This window comes from Enhydra lutris, unplaced genomic scaffold (assembly GCF_002288905.1).
Source record: "Enhydra lutris kenyoni isolate GAN:26980312 unplaced genomic scaffold, ASM228890v2 scaffoldscaffold7, whole genome shotgun sequence".
Taxonomy (NCBI): Eukaryota; Metazoa; Chordata; class Mammalia; order Carnivora; family Mustelidae; genus Enhydra; species Enhydra lutris.
The window spans coordinates 31,483,527-31,500,403 of NW_019154091.1; the positions used below are offsets into that span (position 1 = coordinate 31,483,527).

Sequence of the window (16,877 nt, forward strand, 5' to 3'; positions counted from 1 at the left end):
GGCTGGTCTATTTAGAACAACAAGGCCCCCGCCAGACAGCACCCCATGGCCTCGACAGTGAACCAGCTCGGCCTGGGTCATGTCCTTGCCATGCTGAAAATGCTTCAGGCTGCCACTGCTTTGAAGATGAAAAGTAAAATCCCCAAGAAGACGCTGTACTCCTGGGCCCACCCTGCTGCTCGCCCTCGCTCACCACTCCCCAGCCGCTTGGAGTCTCTTCATCTCCTGGACCGACCTGTTTCTTTCTCGTCTCAGGCGCTAGGCAGACCTCATTTCCCACTCCTCACGCCTCTCACTGCTAAACAGTGTTTGCTCAAAGACTCCCTCCCTGACCTGTCCTATATTGGGCCCTTGGTTCATAGCACCTGCCACTTCATCCTCGTAGCACAAATTTTAAGGTCTGATTTCTTGTTCAATATCTCTCTCCACACGAATCTGTAAGCTACCCGGGGGCAGGAATTCTGTCGCTCCTGTTGCTCCCTGTGAAATCTCCAGCGCCTAGCTAGGCCCTCAGTAATTACCAGTTGGTTTATTAAGTCAGCACAAGAACTAACTGAAAAAGGAGGAGGGAATCAGGGCGCCTGGCTGGCTCATTCCGTTAAGTGTCTGACTCGATTTTGGCTCAGGTCATGATCTCGGGGTTGTGAGATCAAGCTCTGCGAACTCTCTGTTGGGCTCCGTGCTCAGTGGGGAGTCTGCTTCTCTCTCTCTCTCTGTCCTTCCCCCCTGTTTATGCTCGCTCTCTCTCTAAAATAAATAAATAAGTCTTTAAAAAAAGAACAGGGAGTCTTATAATATTTCTGATTTAAACAGTTTATTTTGTTGCAATCTGCCTCAGGAAGTTTACAAGTTCTCAAATGTCTAGTATACATTTATATTTGTCCAAACATTTGTTTGCTTTTATAAAAAATATAAAATCTCACCACTTGATTCCCTTCAACTTTAGGTTTTTCTAGTGTATTTAAACATGGCCAGCCCATTTTCCAGAAATACATTTGTATAAAGTAGCATGTTTCTGTCACCAGTTGCCATGCAACAAAACATCCCTAAATTGAAGGAATTAAATCCTTTTTATTTACTCTCAATTCTGTAACTTAGGAATTTAGACAAGCCAGAGCAAGGCTGGCCAATCTCTGTACCATCCTGTCTGGAGCCTCAGCTGGGTCCTGGCACATGGCTGGAGTCTCAATTCTGGCTGTCACCTGGGTTCCTCATTTCCCCAGGCAGACTCTCCACGGGACTAGCCCAGAGGCTCAGGCTTCCCAAAGAGAGTGTTCCAAGAGCAAAAGCCCCAAAATGCAAACACTTATCATAGCCCTGCTTACCGCACAGCAGCTACTCTCCCACTGGCGAAAGCAGGTCACACAGGGGCTGCAGAGTGCGTGAATGCCAAGTGTGGCCCACCCGAGGCTCCTGGGACAGTGTCCACCTTCCCTGTGTTCACATCTGGAAGAACACTTGGGGCACAAACCAAAGTGATAACACGTGGCACGAATCCACTCCCTCACATACCATCAGGAAACCCTAAAATATTCTTTCTTTTAAAGGGAAAATACTAACTTCTATGACCTGAACAGAAATTTCCCCGATGCTTTTGAATTTAACAATGTATCAAGGCAGCCTGAAACTGTGGCCATCATGGAGTGGCTGAAGACAGAGACGTTTGTCCTCTCTGCAAACCTCCACGGCGGTGCCCTGGTGGCCAGCTACCCGTTTGACAATGGTGTTCCAGGTGAGCAAACAATGACTGGCCTGGCCTCCTGAGTTCCAAATGGGGCTGCAAAGCTGACCTCTGGAGGGGAGGAGTGTGCCTTCTTGTCTTCGCTGCCAGGGGTGGCGTTTGCTCACCTCTGAGCCACCTGTCCGCAGGTGGGCAGTGTGGCTGACCTGACGACCCACAGGGTTACTGGAGGGTCACCGGGAAGATAGTAAAATTGGGTTGGAATACCCCACATAGGCAAACGGCCTGAAACAAAATAAAACCAGAACGTACCCTTCTTTGCTAATCCTAGGAGCAGTCATTTGACTCCTTTTAAAACTCTGGGATGAGGACTTAAAATGAGAGCAGTGCCTTTATTTAACCCCACAGTATGCAAGGAGAGTTCACCAGCCTTGAGAAATTAGCGAGAGTGACTGAGAGGATATCTAACTTGGAAGCTGATACAGGAGGAGTTGGAATACGCATCTGGTTTACTTTGTGTGGTACCACTCTGTGTTCGTGACAAACGAGGAGCACTCATGGGAGTGGGTGGAGGGCCCTCGGGGAAAGCAGGGTTTCTGCAGGTGAAGCGATGGCGTGTTTGCTGACACAGCGCCCCATGCGTTTCCAAGTGCTCGTACTCTGACACCAACAGAAAGGTCTTGCTTTGTCTTTCACACACAGCGACAGGGACATCACACTCCCGTAGCTTAACCCCTGATGACGATGTTTTCCAATACCTTGCACATACCTACGCTTCTAGAAATCCCACCATGAAGAAAGGAGACCAGTGTAAAAACAAAATGAACTTTCCTAATGGAATCACAAATGGCTACTCTTGGTATCCACTCAAAGGTAAGTTTCTCTTCCCTTCTAGCATTCTCCTTCTTGCCTTCCTCCAGAGATGCCAGCTGGCTTTTGTTGACCCCAGCAGTTGTCAAAGTTTGTTGCGCATGATGCTGTCCCTTCTGTCATGTCTCTGTCAGCTAATGTCCCAGAAGCAGGGGGATGGGGGGGGTGACTGCCCAAGAGCTGCTCAGATACTTGCTCAGTGTTTACCTATGTGAGCCGGGAACTACGCCAGGAAGGTTGCCAGGACGCAGCCCCTACCCTCTGGCTTAATAGGAAAGAGCAACGTGCACCTAAGTAATTGTGGTGGCAGTGTAATTAGAATAAAAAGGAGAGATTTAGAAAAGGTACAGCGTGCCACAGAGGTGGAAGGCCAGGATACAATCGGGAGTAGAGAAGACCCTGGAGAAGTGTAATGCTATGTCACATCAACCAGGGGCAGCTGCTAATCCAGCTACTATGGCCACGCACCAGTGGGATCCAAATATTGCCAGGCCGTCCGGTTTATAAAATAAGCTGAACTTGTACATGAGGTATCGTGTTTTTTTTTTTTTTTTTAAAGATTTTTTTATTTATTTGTCAGAGAGAGAGAGGGAGAGAGAGCGAGTGCAGGCAGACAGAATGGCAGGCAGAGGCAGAGGGAGAAGCAGGCTCCCTGCTGAGCAAGGAGCCCGATGCGGGACTCGATCCCAGGACGCTGGGATCATGACCTGAGCCAAAGGCAGCTGCTTAACCAACTGAGCCACCCAGGCGTCCCGGTATCATGATTTTTAAAGCCACTTTGCAAACTGAACAAAAATGCTTCTCCAGCTGGATACGAGGTGGGCTGGGGGGCCTCCAGTTTTCTGCCTGGCCCAGGAGGGAGGGAATAGGGAGACTGCCATGTAGGGATCACGGGATGAGGGCCGGGGAGGAGGATGTTCTTGTGAAAAGAATTGTGTAAGCGAGCCCAGGGGTGTAGGAGAACTGGGGCTAGTTGGGGGCCTGGGAGAGGGCAGGCGGGGACCAGGTCTCGTGGCTATGGCCGCAGTGGAAGGTGCCCCCTTAGAGACTGGGTCAGCGGACCCTGTCTGAAGCACACTGTGGGCTGCGTCCCGGCGCACAGACCCCTTTCCTGGTGTCACTGTAGCAGAGACCTCCGTGTAAGCAGTGGGGCCAGTGAGACCCTGCAGCAGCCCATGCTTCTCCCTGCTGTCCCCGACACGGCTCCTGCCACAGGCCTGGTGCCTGCTCCTTACTCTTCACAGGCAGCAGAGGGCTCCCTCCCACCCGGGGGGGCAGAGCCGTAGAGCCGTCCCTTGGGGTCAGTCTGCAACCCTTGGGGCAGCTCCAGAGGTTTGGGAAATGAGCCAGGAACCTAACATTGCTGTCCAGGAACCTAATGTTGCTGTCGGGAACTGTTCCCAAGTGGACCTGGGTGGACACGATGTATCTGGAGAAGAAAAGCAGGCAGAGCCAGCCACTGTGAGGAGCTTAGAGCATTCCAGCTTGGTCTGGAGGTTTTGTACCCCAGGCCTGACCCCCTTTATCCAGAGCCGTGCACACTCCACGCTTAGCAGCCCCACCCCTGCGCGCTTTGGACACCTGTTCCGCCGTTTATGTTCTTTCTACCTGAGAAGCATCCAACCAAGGACTTCAGTTTTCTTTTCTTTCTTCCTTTTCTCTCTTATTTCTTGGTGAAAACAAGGTCAGAAATACAAAACTTAGAAGGTAAGTAAATACAAAGGACAGGAATTCTTCCTGCTAGAATTTAGACCTACATAGATATTACTTAATATAAAATTTTGATATAATATTTTGACTATTTTCTTAACATGAGGTTGTTTTCCCCAACTCACTACTTCCTGATGGAATTGAGAATACATATTTTATTAGGCAGATAATCAAGTTTAATAAGTTAAAATCTGGCAGAAAGTAACTTCCTTCAAAGTTACCGTATTTCATCAAATCCAAGATGCCACAGATTATAAAATATACTTTCCAAGGAAGGAAAGAAAATGTTTCTGGACAGTCTAATGACAATGGTGTTTTTCAGTCATCAAGTTTAAGATCGATAATTCAGATTTTAAAATATAAAAAGTTTTGCATCTGGGAAATATGAAATAAGATTATAACCCTCTGAAAATAGGGTCTCCAGAAGTGAGAACTGGGAGGCGGGCATGGGTCTCTTCTCTCCTGGGAGCCGGCTGGGCCCCCTTCCTTTTATCCCCGAAGCAGCTCCGTGTCATGGGCCGGAGCACAGGGCCTTGAGCATGATGGCCTATGCTGGGCTCTACACTCACTGGCATGTCACTCACCCTCAGGGACTGTCTCCTCGTCTATAAGACATGGGGAGTCACTGCCATGACAAACTCTTCAGATGGTACCCAGTCCTAGTGAACGATCACTAAATGTTAGCCATTATTCTCCAGATGAGTGTACTTAGCTTACCTAGTGTATTTATGAATGGTTTGTGAATAATTTTTAAAAAGTATCATTCTATGTGTGTTTCAGAATGTAATTTACGAAGAAATGTATGCTGATGAATCCTTTTTGTATTGTGTGATCGACAAAAAAGGAATGACCCTCCCCCTCCCCCTCTGTGGGTACATGGTTGAACCTGGGTCCGCTCTGATCTAGTAACCCATATGGGAGTATTTAGGATTGCCTGTTCGTGCCTGGCTAATAAAATGTCAAGTTCGCATGAGTTTACATGCGAATATGTCAGATTCATCTTTTCCTGTTCACATGTACTTTCCTTGGAACTGTCTGATTCACTTGTCCCCAAGGTACAGGATACTTGACTGCATTCCAATTTTAGACCTTAAAAAATTAAATATGTTTGTGTTTAGGTGGAATGCAAGATTACAACTACGTCTGGGCCCAGTGTTTTGAAATTACATTGGAGCTGTCATGCTGTAAATATCCTCATGAGGAGAAGCTTCCATTCTTCTGGAATAAAAACAAGGCCTCACTGATTGAATATATAAAACAGGTGCACCTAGGTTTGTAAGATTTTTTTTATTAATTCCTTTTAACACGAGACATAGCATCTGGCAAAACCTTTGGGTTGAGGAAATGCAAGCCCCTATTTGTTTTCCTGGTATAGCCTCATTTGAGTACCAGAACTAATGATTAAGAATGTTCTCTGCAGGAATATCTATAGCGCGTGAGAAATGCAATGCCCGTCAGCTCATAGAAGAGAGCATGATGTGTGGCTTTTAATATGGGGGTGAAAAATCCAGAGTACTTCAAATTTTTTCACATTGAATGACCAGGAAATCTCGCAAAAGATTGAGGAAAACAGGTTATTACTCTGTTATGTCATCACCCATCTAGAAAATGCCCAGTTTGCCTGTCACTTGTCACACAGTATCGCAGATCCAGAGAACACTAGACGTGCCATTTTGCCTTCTTCTAGTACCGGGGTGCTGACTGCACACCATTAGCTTCAAAGCGCTCACACACTGCAACTGCCCAATGACCCACCTGGTGCTGGCCATCTTCCCAGCCTGGTCCTTTGACAGCTGTCTAGCTTTTATCATAGGGGGACAGACCAACCGGGGCAAGAGTGGTAGTTCTCAACCCTGTACAGCAGACTCCCTTGAGGGTTTGTGAAAACGCAGACTGCCAGGCCCAGCCCTGGAGTTTGATTTAGTGCGTCTTGAATGGCGCATCTTTCCCAAGGACATGCTGGTGCTGTGGGTCCGGGGACCACACTTTGGAAACCACTCACCAGAAAAACACGGTGCCTGTGATGGTGGTAGAGTCGTAGGGTTTGAGCTTCTTTAGTCAGGCTGCATCTCTGAATGGCCAGGGTGCAAGTGCTTTCATTCCGTTCAGAATGGCTTCAGAGATCGGCATAGTAGTTAGGCCACTATGCAGGGCTAAAGTGGGTGTGGGTTTGTGTCGAGGAGAGTTGCATAACCACACAACTCCTAGAACTGTCTGCATGCTTCACCGCAAAGCTTTCTACCTGCTGGAGAGATGGAGGGAAGAGTCAGAAGCACACGGGGTCCAGGGCTGAGTGCAAGGATAATTAAGAACGTCCCTTGGCCCATACATGCCCCACCCTCCTTTTCTCTCCCCAACCTCCAGCACCCCCACAGCACAGGTACACAAAGATTATTGGTGAATTCAGAGGGGTGAGACATGTATGAAGTAGGCTGATACCCTGTGATAAGGGATGTTAAAAAGTAATTTTTCATCAACATCCTCTTAGCATTTATTAAGATTACTGGGTCCTCTCTTGATCAATATTCTGGTATTTTGCTACTGGATTTTCATCATGAGCACATAGTAATTTAGCCTTTCTATTATATTTCCTTATTTGGTGTTCCTCTGCCTATTCTAAAATTTCTCCTTTATCAACATCGACGTGGGAGTGCAGCTGAACAAAAAATATGCTCCACATAACCTCACTAGTCTTTCTGGAATTTTAGTCTAGCTGTAAGTGTTATTTTCCAAGCGCTGAATTAAGGTGGGCTCTGAAGTATTGTGGTGACATAATAATGCCAATGAAGGAGCTTTGTAAACGGTGAAATAACAATGCACGTTGTAGCGTGACTATCATTAATTTGGAGAGCTTACAAGTCCATTTACACGAGGTTTTATAAATATTTATCTGCCTGTCCCTGTAACCAAGTGTGCACAATCTACTTAAAAATATATAAGCACATCAACCCTGCCCCCTTGTGGTTTAAGATGGAAGGAATGAAGAGTCAAGAATTTAGGAAAGTAAAAGGCAGCTTGGGGTCAACCAGAAGTTTGCTTACTGTTTAAGGCAAAGATTTTGTTGCTGTCAAAACTTTTACATTTTAAACTTTTCTGAAGGAAACTAATATATGTTTCGTGTTTTTCTGCTCCAGTAAATAATTGGTCTGGGGGTAGTTCAGGGTCATTTTTTCCTTGTGGCTTCTTCTCATGTCATTAAGATGATGTGTCACTAAGTGAACACAGTGGAAGGTGAACTGTTAAAACATTTAAAATGTTCTTTTATTAGCTGTACTCCTGAAATTTTGATGTGAGGGGTATGGTGTCAGATTCAGTACGGGCTCTGGAGAGTAGTGTGGATTTACAGCCAGGCTTTGGGAGCTTAAGGTTATTTAATAATCCAAAGCCTTAGTCTCCTCATCTGTGAAAGTGTGATATTGCCTACGTCATAGAATTAATGTGAGGATTCAATAAGAACATGCATGTTAAGCATTTGCCATACAGCCTAAAATACACTAACGATAAATGTTCACTCCTGTTATTAGTAATAAGACACCATTACTCAATTCCATGATTCCAAGCAATCTTGTGATTATAATTGTTTCCCATATAGTTTGACCATGAGACAAAACTACTGAGTCCCACATAGGTAAGTATCTTATTGTAAGTTATTACACTGCCATTTTTTTTGAAGTAATCTCTACAGCCAATGTGGGCCTCAAATTCATGACCCCAAGATTAAGAATCACATACTCCACTGACTGAGCCAGCCAGGCACCACCACCTCCCCAACTTGTAAATACACCGGCAATTTTTAATTTAGGATTTAGCGGAATCTACCAAGGGCAATGTTGTAGTAGTTTGGTGACTGAGTAAGCAACTTGGAAAGGACAGGCATGGATTTAGGTTTTCAGCACAGGTGCTATAAATGGAATATTTGACAACAAACAAATTTAGCCTATAAATCTGATTGTTAGCTTGACTGTATTTTAAGTTACCTCAGAAATAAGTTTACCAAGTTCTGGTTCAAGATGGCAATGTAGGAGGATCCTGAATTCATTTCCTCCCACAGACGCACGGACTCCATAGCTATATATGGGACAGTTTCTTCTGAAAGAAACCCAGAAACTACCTGAGCCATTCCTACAGGCTGGGCGAATGAGAATAAATTTATATTGCAGTGGGTAGGAGAGGCTGAGACACAGTCCTGCTGTATGCACCCCCCTGCTGCAGCAACCACGTGGAAGGAACTCACAGCTCCCAGCAGCAGGTTTGAGCCCCTTTGTGCCAGATTTAAAAGCCACACCCAAACAATCCCTGAAAACACCTAGCTTTGAAAGTCACAGGGCTTGCATCCGCAAGACCCTCAAGACTATAGCGAACTGGGAAATAGTTCTTAAAGGGGCTACAAAGGTGCTCCAGTGCAGAGCCAGCCAACTGAAAGATGCCCAGGGGTTTTCTGTGGAAAAGCCCTGTTTGCTGGTCTTAAAGCTTTGATCTGAGGGGCAGGCATCCAATTTAACACCTCTACGGGTCTACTGAAATACTCTCCAAAGATGGAGGCCGGCAAACACCGTGTTTGCACTCTCCCTCCGTCCAGGTCACCAGTCACTCCCAAAAGGGAGTCTGTGCATGAATCTGGTGCCCCAGTTTTTGGGGTTACTACCCAGGGGATATCTCTCAGTGGCTCTGGTAGCCAGTGTTCATGTGTTCAGTGTTTGTGTTCATGGCTCCAACAGGACACTAGCAAACAGCTCTTAACTGGCTCTCACCCCAGGGCTTGGTGTAAAGGGAATCGGAGGCACATCCATCCCTGTCTTCCCCTAAAAGAGGTTCATCTGCATACTTCAAAAACTTCTGTCTGAGGGTCTGGCGTACAATCTGCTTGACTCTAGGTACTGATAGGTATGGGCACAACCTCAACTACTGGGAACTACTAAACATAGAAACGATCACAAAGGTTTGAGAAACAACTAAGAACTAGCACAGAGTTGAATGAGGAGGTTCGTCTACAAAAGACCACTCCTCCAGGACTGGAAGACCATATTCCAAACAAAAAAACCCAAGATAAAGCCTCAAAAAAGACCTTACTGAAATGGTGATAAGTGACTTAACTGATAAAGAGTTCCAGTAGGGATCCCTGGGTGGCTCAGCTGGTTAAGCTGCTGCCTTCAGCTCGGGTCATGATCCAGGATCCTGGGATCTAGTCCCATATCAGGCTCCTTGCTTAGCAGGGAGCCTGCTTCTCCCTCTGCCCCTGTTCCTGTGCATGCACTCTTTCTCTTTCTCCTTCTCTGTCAAATAAATAAATAAAATCTTAAAAAAAAAAACAAGTTCCAATAAGGACCATAAATATGCTCACTGAACTCAGAATAGTGCATGAATGAAATGAGAATTTCAACAAAGAGGTACTAGAAGACACCACCAAATAGAAGTCACACAGGTGAAGAGTACCAACAGATTCAACATCAGACTAGATGAAGAAAAATCAGTGAACTTGAAGACAGGGCAATGGAACTAATCCAGTCAGAGTAGCAAAAAGAGAAGAAGGAAATAGAGTAGAGATAGTTTAAGGGACTTATGAGACAACATCGAGCATACCAACATCTGCATTACAGGGGTCCCAGAAAGAGAAGAGCGAGAGAAAGGGACAGAAAACTTGTATGAATGGCTGAAGAGTTCCCTAACCTGGGGAAGGAAACAGACCTCCAGATCCAGGATGGCCGGAGAGTTCCCAATAAGATGAACTCAGACCCACACCAAGACATGTTATAATCAAAGCATCAGATGTTAAAGCTAGAAAATCTTAAAAGTGGCAAGAGAAAAACAACTTGTTACATACAAGGGAATCCCATAATATTATCAAAGTTTTTTGTTTTTTGTTTTTTTCCCTCCGTAGAAGCTTTGCAAGCCAGAATGGAGTATCACAATATATTCAAAATACTAAAAGAAAATAACTGCCAACCAAAAATATCTGGCAAAGCTGTCCTTCATAATTGAAGGAGAGAGAAAGGATTTTCTAGACAAGCAAAAGTTAAGGAGTTCATCGCCACTAGACCAGGCTTACAAGAAAGGTTAAGGAAACTTCCTTAGGCTGAAATGAAAAGGTACTAATTAGTAACACAAAAACTCACTGGTAAAGGTAAATCTTTAATAAAATTCAGAACAATCTAATGTTGTAAATGTAGTGACTAATCACTTACAAAACTATTATGAAGGTTAAAAAGACAAAGTAGGAAAAATAACTAAAATAGTTTGTTAATGGATATACAAGGTAATGAGATGTAAAATGTAGGCAGGAGGGAGTAAACATACAAAGGTTTAGAATGCAATCATGTTATTACCAACTTAAAATAGACTGTTACAGTTTTACTTAAGTGTCAAGGTAACCAAAGCTAAAACCTACATGTAAAAAAAGATGAAGGAATCTAAGCATACCACTACAGAAAACCAACAGATTGCAAAGGAATTACAAAACAGCCAGAAAACAATGATCAAAATGGTAATAAGTACATAATTATCAGTAATTGCTTTAAGGACTAAATTTTCCAATCAAGGGGTGCCTGGGTGGCTCAGGCCTTAGGACCCCAGAGTTGGGTCTCTGCCTTAGGTTCAGATCATGATCTCGGGGTTTTGGGATTGACACCCACATTAGGCTCTCTGCTCAGTGGGGAGTCTGCTTCCCCCTCTCTCTCTGCCTGCCTCTCTGCCCTGCCTGCTTGTGATTTCTCTGTCAAATAAAAAAGTCCTTATTTTTTTAAAAGGTATATAGTTTTTTTTTTTTTTAAAGATTTCATTCATTTATTTGACAGAGATCACAAGCAGGCAGAGAGAGAGGAGAAAGCAGGCTTCCCACGGAGCAGAGAACCCGATGTGGGGCTCGATCCCAGGACCCCGGGATCATGACCTGAGCCAAAGGCAGAGCTTTAACCCACTGAGCCACCCAGGTGCCCCTAAAAAAGTCTTTTAAAAAAAATTCTCCAATCAAGAGAGTGACTGGATAGATTAAAAAAAATAAAAAACCATAAGACCCATCTATATATGTTGCCTATAGGAGACTCACCTCAGATATAAGGACACAACAGACTCAAAGTGAAGGGGTGGAAAAGATACTCCATACAAATGGAAACCAAAAGAAAGCTGGGATAGCTATACTTACATCAGACAAAACAGACTTTAAGAAACCAGTAAGAAACAAGGTTATTATAGAATTTTAAAGGAGTCAATCCAACAAAATGATATAACATAGGAGTACTTAACTATATAAAGCAAACATTAACAGACCTAAAGGATAAAATAGACAGCAATATAGTAACAGCAAGGCCTTTAATATCCCACTTTCCATCAATGGATAGGTCATCCAGACAGAAAATGATACTTAACATATACAGAGCATTCCATTCAACAGCATCAGAATACACATTTTCTTTAAGTGCACATGGAACATTCTCTAGAATAAATCATATGTCATGCCACAAAATAAGTCTTAATTTACAAAGACTGGGGTACCTGGGTGGCTCAGTTGTTTAAGCATCTGCCTTTGGCTCAGGTCATGATCCCAGGGTCCTGGGATCGAGCCCCACATCAGGCTCCCTGCTCAGTGGGGAGCACTCTTCCCTCTCCCTCTGCCCTTCTCCCTGCTGGTGCCTTCTTTCACTCTTGCTCTCTTTCAAATAAAATCTTTTTTTTTTTAATATTTTATTTATTTATTTGAGAGAGAGAGAGAGAGGGAGAATGAGAGGGGGAGAAGGTCAGGGGAAGAAGCAGACTCCCCATGGAGCTGGGAGCCCGATATGGGACTCGATCTCAGGACTCCAGGATCATGACCTGAGCCAAAGGCAGTCGCCTAACCAACTGAGCCACCCAGGTGCCCCTCAAATAAAATCTTTTTAAAAAATTTACAAAGACTGAAATCATATCAACTATGTTTTCCAACCCCGGTGGTATAAAATTAGAAATCGATTACTAGAAGAAAACTGGAAAATTCACAAATATTCAGAGATGAAACAGCGTGCCACCACACAACCAGTAGGTCAGAAGAGAAATCAAAATCTTGAAATGAAAATACAACATACCAAAACTTAAGGGATGCAGCAAAAGCAGATCTGAGAAGTTCAGAGAGATAAATGCCTGCATTAAGAAACAGAGATCTTACAGAATTGCTGAATCACTGTATTGTACACCTGAATCTAATATAACACTGTATGTTAACTATACTGGATTTAAAATTTTTTGAAAATCTCAACCTAACTTTACACCTCAACGAACTAAAAAAAGAAAGAAAAAAAGCTCAAAGGAATATGAAGAAACAAAGATCCAAACAGAATTAAATGAAATAGAAACTAAAAAGACAATAGAATAAATCAATAAAACTAAGAGCTGTTTTTTTGAAAAGATAAACCTTTAGCTTAGTTTCACCAAGAAAGAGAGCAAGAACTCAAAATCAGAAATGAAAGAGATGTTGCAACTGTACCCCAGAAATGAAGAGGATCATAAAAGACTAAACAGTTATATACCCCCAAACTGGACAACCTAGATGATAATGAAATCCATAAAAGCAAGTACCTACCAAGACTGAATCAGGAAAAAATAGAAAATTTCAACAGACCCTTTCCTAGTAAGGAGATTTTTGGCATGTTTTTGATTGCTAATTCAAACAAAAACCCAAGACTAGATGGCTTCCTTGGTGAATTCCACCATTTAAAGATGATTTAATACCAGTCCTCAAACTCCTTTTCCAAGGCCAGCATTATTACCCTGGTAGCAAACCCAGTGACACTACAAGAAAATTAGAAGCCAATATCCCTGATGAACATAGATGCAAAAATCCTCCAACAAAGTATTAGCAAACCAGCTTCAGCAACACATTAAAAAGACCTTGATCAAGTGGAATTTATTCCAGGGATGCAAGGAGGGCTTGACATGCGCAAAATCAATCGGCCTGATAAACCACATCAACAAAATGAAAGATAAAAATAATATGATCATCCCAATACATGCAGAAAAAAATTTAACAAAATTTAACATCCATTTATAAAAACAAAACAAAAAATATTGAACTATGTTAACTAGCTATATTGTGATCATTTCACAAATATACATTTATCAAATCATTATGTTGTACATCTGACACTAATGTTTTATGACAATTAGATCTCAATTTTTTGGAAAGGTTTGCCTTAAATACTTATTATCCAAGCAGCTTAATAAATATTGGGTGTGTTTCTCTTAAATAACTACAAGAATATTTTTTCACAGGTCGTAAAATGTAGTGTTAACATTTAATGTTGTTTTTGTCTTGCAGGTGTAAAGGGTCAAGTTTTTGATCAGAATGGAAATCCATTACCCAATGTAATTGTAGAAGTCCAAGACAGAAAACATATCTGCCCTTACAGAACCAACAAATTTGGAGAGTATTATCTTCTTCTCTTGCCTGGGTCCTATGTAATAAATGTAAGTATACAACCCTTACTGTTATTACTAAAGCATTTCAGAAATTGTAGTACTTGCCTAGAAAGAATCTGAAATAAGATTGGGAAGTCCCAAAAGTAGATACATCAGGACAGAAGGAAAGGACATCTTCAGCCTTGCATTTGGCAGGGAATGGGAGAGGTGGGAATAATAGGAACATACAAAACAAATCATGTTTTTTTCCCAACTGACAGTATTTTAAATAGAAGCCAAAACCTATTGCGATATGTTCTATGATAAAAGATGGAATGAACCTTATTAGTAGTAAGAATAATTAAACAATGTAGCCAAAGTACTTTCAAGTTTCATGGAATACCATTTCAATGCCCATTTCATGAAACATAATTTGTGCTATTAAAAAATGGATTGGTGGGGGCGGCCTGGGTGACTCAGTGGGTTAAAGCTTCTGCCTTCGGCTCAGGTCATGATCCCAGAATCCTGGGATCAAGCCCCGAGTCAGGCTCTCTGCTCAGCAGGGAGCCTGCTTCCCCCCATCCCTCTGCCTGCCTCTGCCTACTTGTGATCTCTGTCAAATAAATAAATAAAATCTTTAAAAAAAAATGGATTGAGACACAAGTTCCCTAAAATTCATGATTTAAAAAATTTGATCCATAAATTTTACCTCTATATAAAGCAAGTGACAGACCTATTTTCCAGCCCTTTCATAAGCAAATGGTGGTGAGTTCTAATCAATGCAAGTAAAGTTCCAGGTTTAGTTCTATGAAGATGTTTGAGTCATTTATTCATAGAGGGAGGCTGGGACTAGGTTGAGCCCAAATTAGATGTATGTGAATGCACTAAATGAATAAGTACCTGATTTAGTTGGCCAGATTGTGCCTCTTCCACCTTGATATGACTTTCTCTAAGACTCTCAAGATTCTTCTGTTTTGCCTAGTGGATCTGTTGTGAGCTACAAGCAGTTATTCTGTGCAGAGAGGCTCCTGGGAAGAGGTGGTCATCTACTTGGTAGTAAAAACTGGTTTTGTATTTTGTTATGTCCTAAAGGTGAAGTAATGAAAGACATGTTTTGCAATTCATAAAACTGTAGGATTCAGAGCTTCTCTGTTTCACAGGTTATTCCTACAGAGCCCAGCAGTGGGGCCCATCAGCTGTTAATCCTAAGAATTTCTCCTAGAACTGGAAAGACCTCAATTCACTGTAAATTTTTGCCTAAAAAGGCTTCTCCTGTTACAGTGACATTTCCATTCCATGAAAAAAGTGTGTGTGTGTGGGGGGGTCCTTATAATGAATCTAAGTTACTTTTATGTAATCCCAAAAATAAGTCACACCTTTATAAAGTTATGAGTTGTTCATTTCCTTTTAGACTAATGTAGTACCTGTTGGCTTTAGCTGCTAGTTCTAGGACAAGGCTGGAAGGCAAGACTTTGTAAGCTGAAATGAATTACTAAAATATATACCAGTTGGTGCTTATGTAAATGATTTCCCCCATTCTTTTCCTTTTCCATATATAATAAAAGTATTTCTCAGGGGCACCTGGGTGGCCCAGTTGGTTAAGGGTCTGCCTTCAGCTCAGGTCATGATCCCAGGGTTCTGGGATTGAGCCCCCAGTCAGGCTCTCTGCTGCGTGGAGAGACTACTTTTCCCTCTCACTCCCCCAACCCCGAATGGGGGGCTTGCCCCTGCTCACTCCCTTGGTCTTTCATGCTCCCTCTCTTCCTGTCAAATACGTAAATAAAGCTGCTTTTTAAAAAGGTCTTTCTCAGTAGATATCATCTCTATTTAGTTTAGCATTTGTCCTCTTTTTCCTGATTTGTTCCACTGAAATCAATCAATCTAGCTGAAGATTCAGACTCGGGGAGAAAGCCAGGTAAAATCAAAGCCTTTCGAGGAAGCAATAAACTTGTACACTTAGATCAGCTGCAAGGAAAGTGGAATAAATTGAGAACAGAATTCCACTTATTAATAATCTCTATACCCAATCAGGATATTAAGTACAGAGTTGGAACAAAGGGTAACAGTCAAATCTTGACCTTTGCTCTCCATAAAAATGATGGGGAGAGCACCAGTCTGTGGCTTCCTTCTCCTAGCTTACATTTCCAGATAAAGGACTGGTTGCGTTATTTCACTTCGTAACTCCAGGGAACAGGCCCTGAACAGCTCATTCAGTGAGTCGACCTGAAGCTGTTCCTAGCCTGGGAGGCCTGGCAGCTGGTCATGTGTGCTTCATAAAGGCTACATTTTAGTGGTGGATGTCAGTGTTTTTAGTGTTGGCACCACGAAACATCTGCAATCACTCAGATGATTGTTTTTTTGTTTCCTCTCAGGTTACAGTCCCTGGACACAATCCATACCTCACAAAGGTGGTTATTCCAGAAAAATCCCAGAACTTCAGTGCTCTTAAAAAGGATATTTTACTTCCCTTCAGAGGACAGCTGGATTCTATCCCAGTATCAAATCCTTCATGTCCTAAGATTCCTCTGTATAGTGATTTGCCAAGCCACTCAGCCGCAACAAAGCCTGGTCTGTTCTTATTTTTAGTGACTGTCTTTCACATGTTTGTCAAATAAAGCAAAATGTGAAACCCAACCCCCATCACCACCTGGAATCAGGGATTACTCACACCAGGTTGCTGCAACTCTTTGAACTCCCTCTGTGGGACCTTGACTGAAGAAACACCATGGTCCTTCCCTAAGGAGAGAAATGGTTGTTTTCAAACTACAACAAACAATGTGTGGCGATAACAAAAGGAATGATTTAATCTTGACGAATGGAAGACACCTTTCAAGTACTGTCCACTTATACTTAATCTTGAAGTTGTCTTAGGAATTTATAAGAAAAACTTGAGAATCAAGAAAGAAGTTCCTGCAAGGAAAAAAAAAAAAGAACAAATTTTGTACACAGAGAGCCAGGTGAATATAAGCAATGAAGATGAACATCTACATGGAGTAGATGAACTATCTACAGAACCTCGCCATGAGTGCTATATGGGAAGATACAGTTAAGTGCCATATATAATTACTTCTCAGCACAGGGAGAAATGATGATAGGACTGGGACATATTTCATTTCACAAATTGCTAAGGAAATAGTGGAAAGAGGCAACCATGTCTCAGTGGCTCAAGAAAAACCATGGGCCTGATGGGATGACAAGGTTCTATCTACAGAGCCCCAAACCAACAGTTCAATTAAGTCCCTCCATTCTGCAC

The 16,877-nt window shown here is 42.8% G+C and overlaps 1 protein-coding gene across 1 annotated transcript in view; it reads left to right on the top strand.

Moving 5' to 3' along the window:
* Positions 1-16,532, top strand: part of LOC111142131 (carboxypeptidase M) — a 70,071-nt gene extending 53,539 nt beyond the window's left edge. The window contains exons 5-9 of the mRNA XM_022495110.1: positions 1,548-1,732; positions 2,384-2,554; positions 5,380-5,532; positions 13,545-13,693; positions 15,997-16,532. Of these exons, the coding sequence (XP_022350818.1) occupies positions 1,548-1,732; positions 2,384-2,554; positions 5,380-5,532; positions 13,545-13,693; positions 15,997-16,239 (901 nt within the window). The 3' untranslated portion in view covers positions 16,240-16,532. The remainder of the gene's footprint in view (positions 1-1,547; positions 1,733-2,383; positions 2,555-5,379; positions 5,533-13,544; positions 13,694-15,996) is intronic.
* The last annotated feature ends 345 nt before the right edge of the window (positions 16,533-16,877 follow it).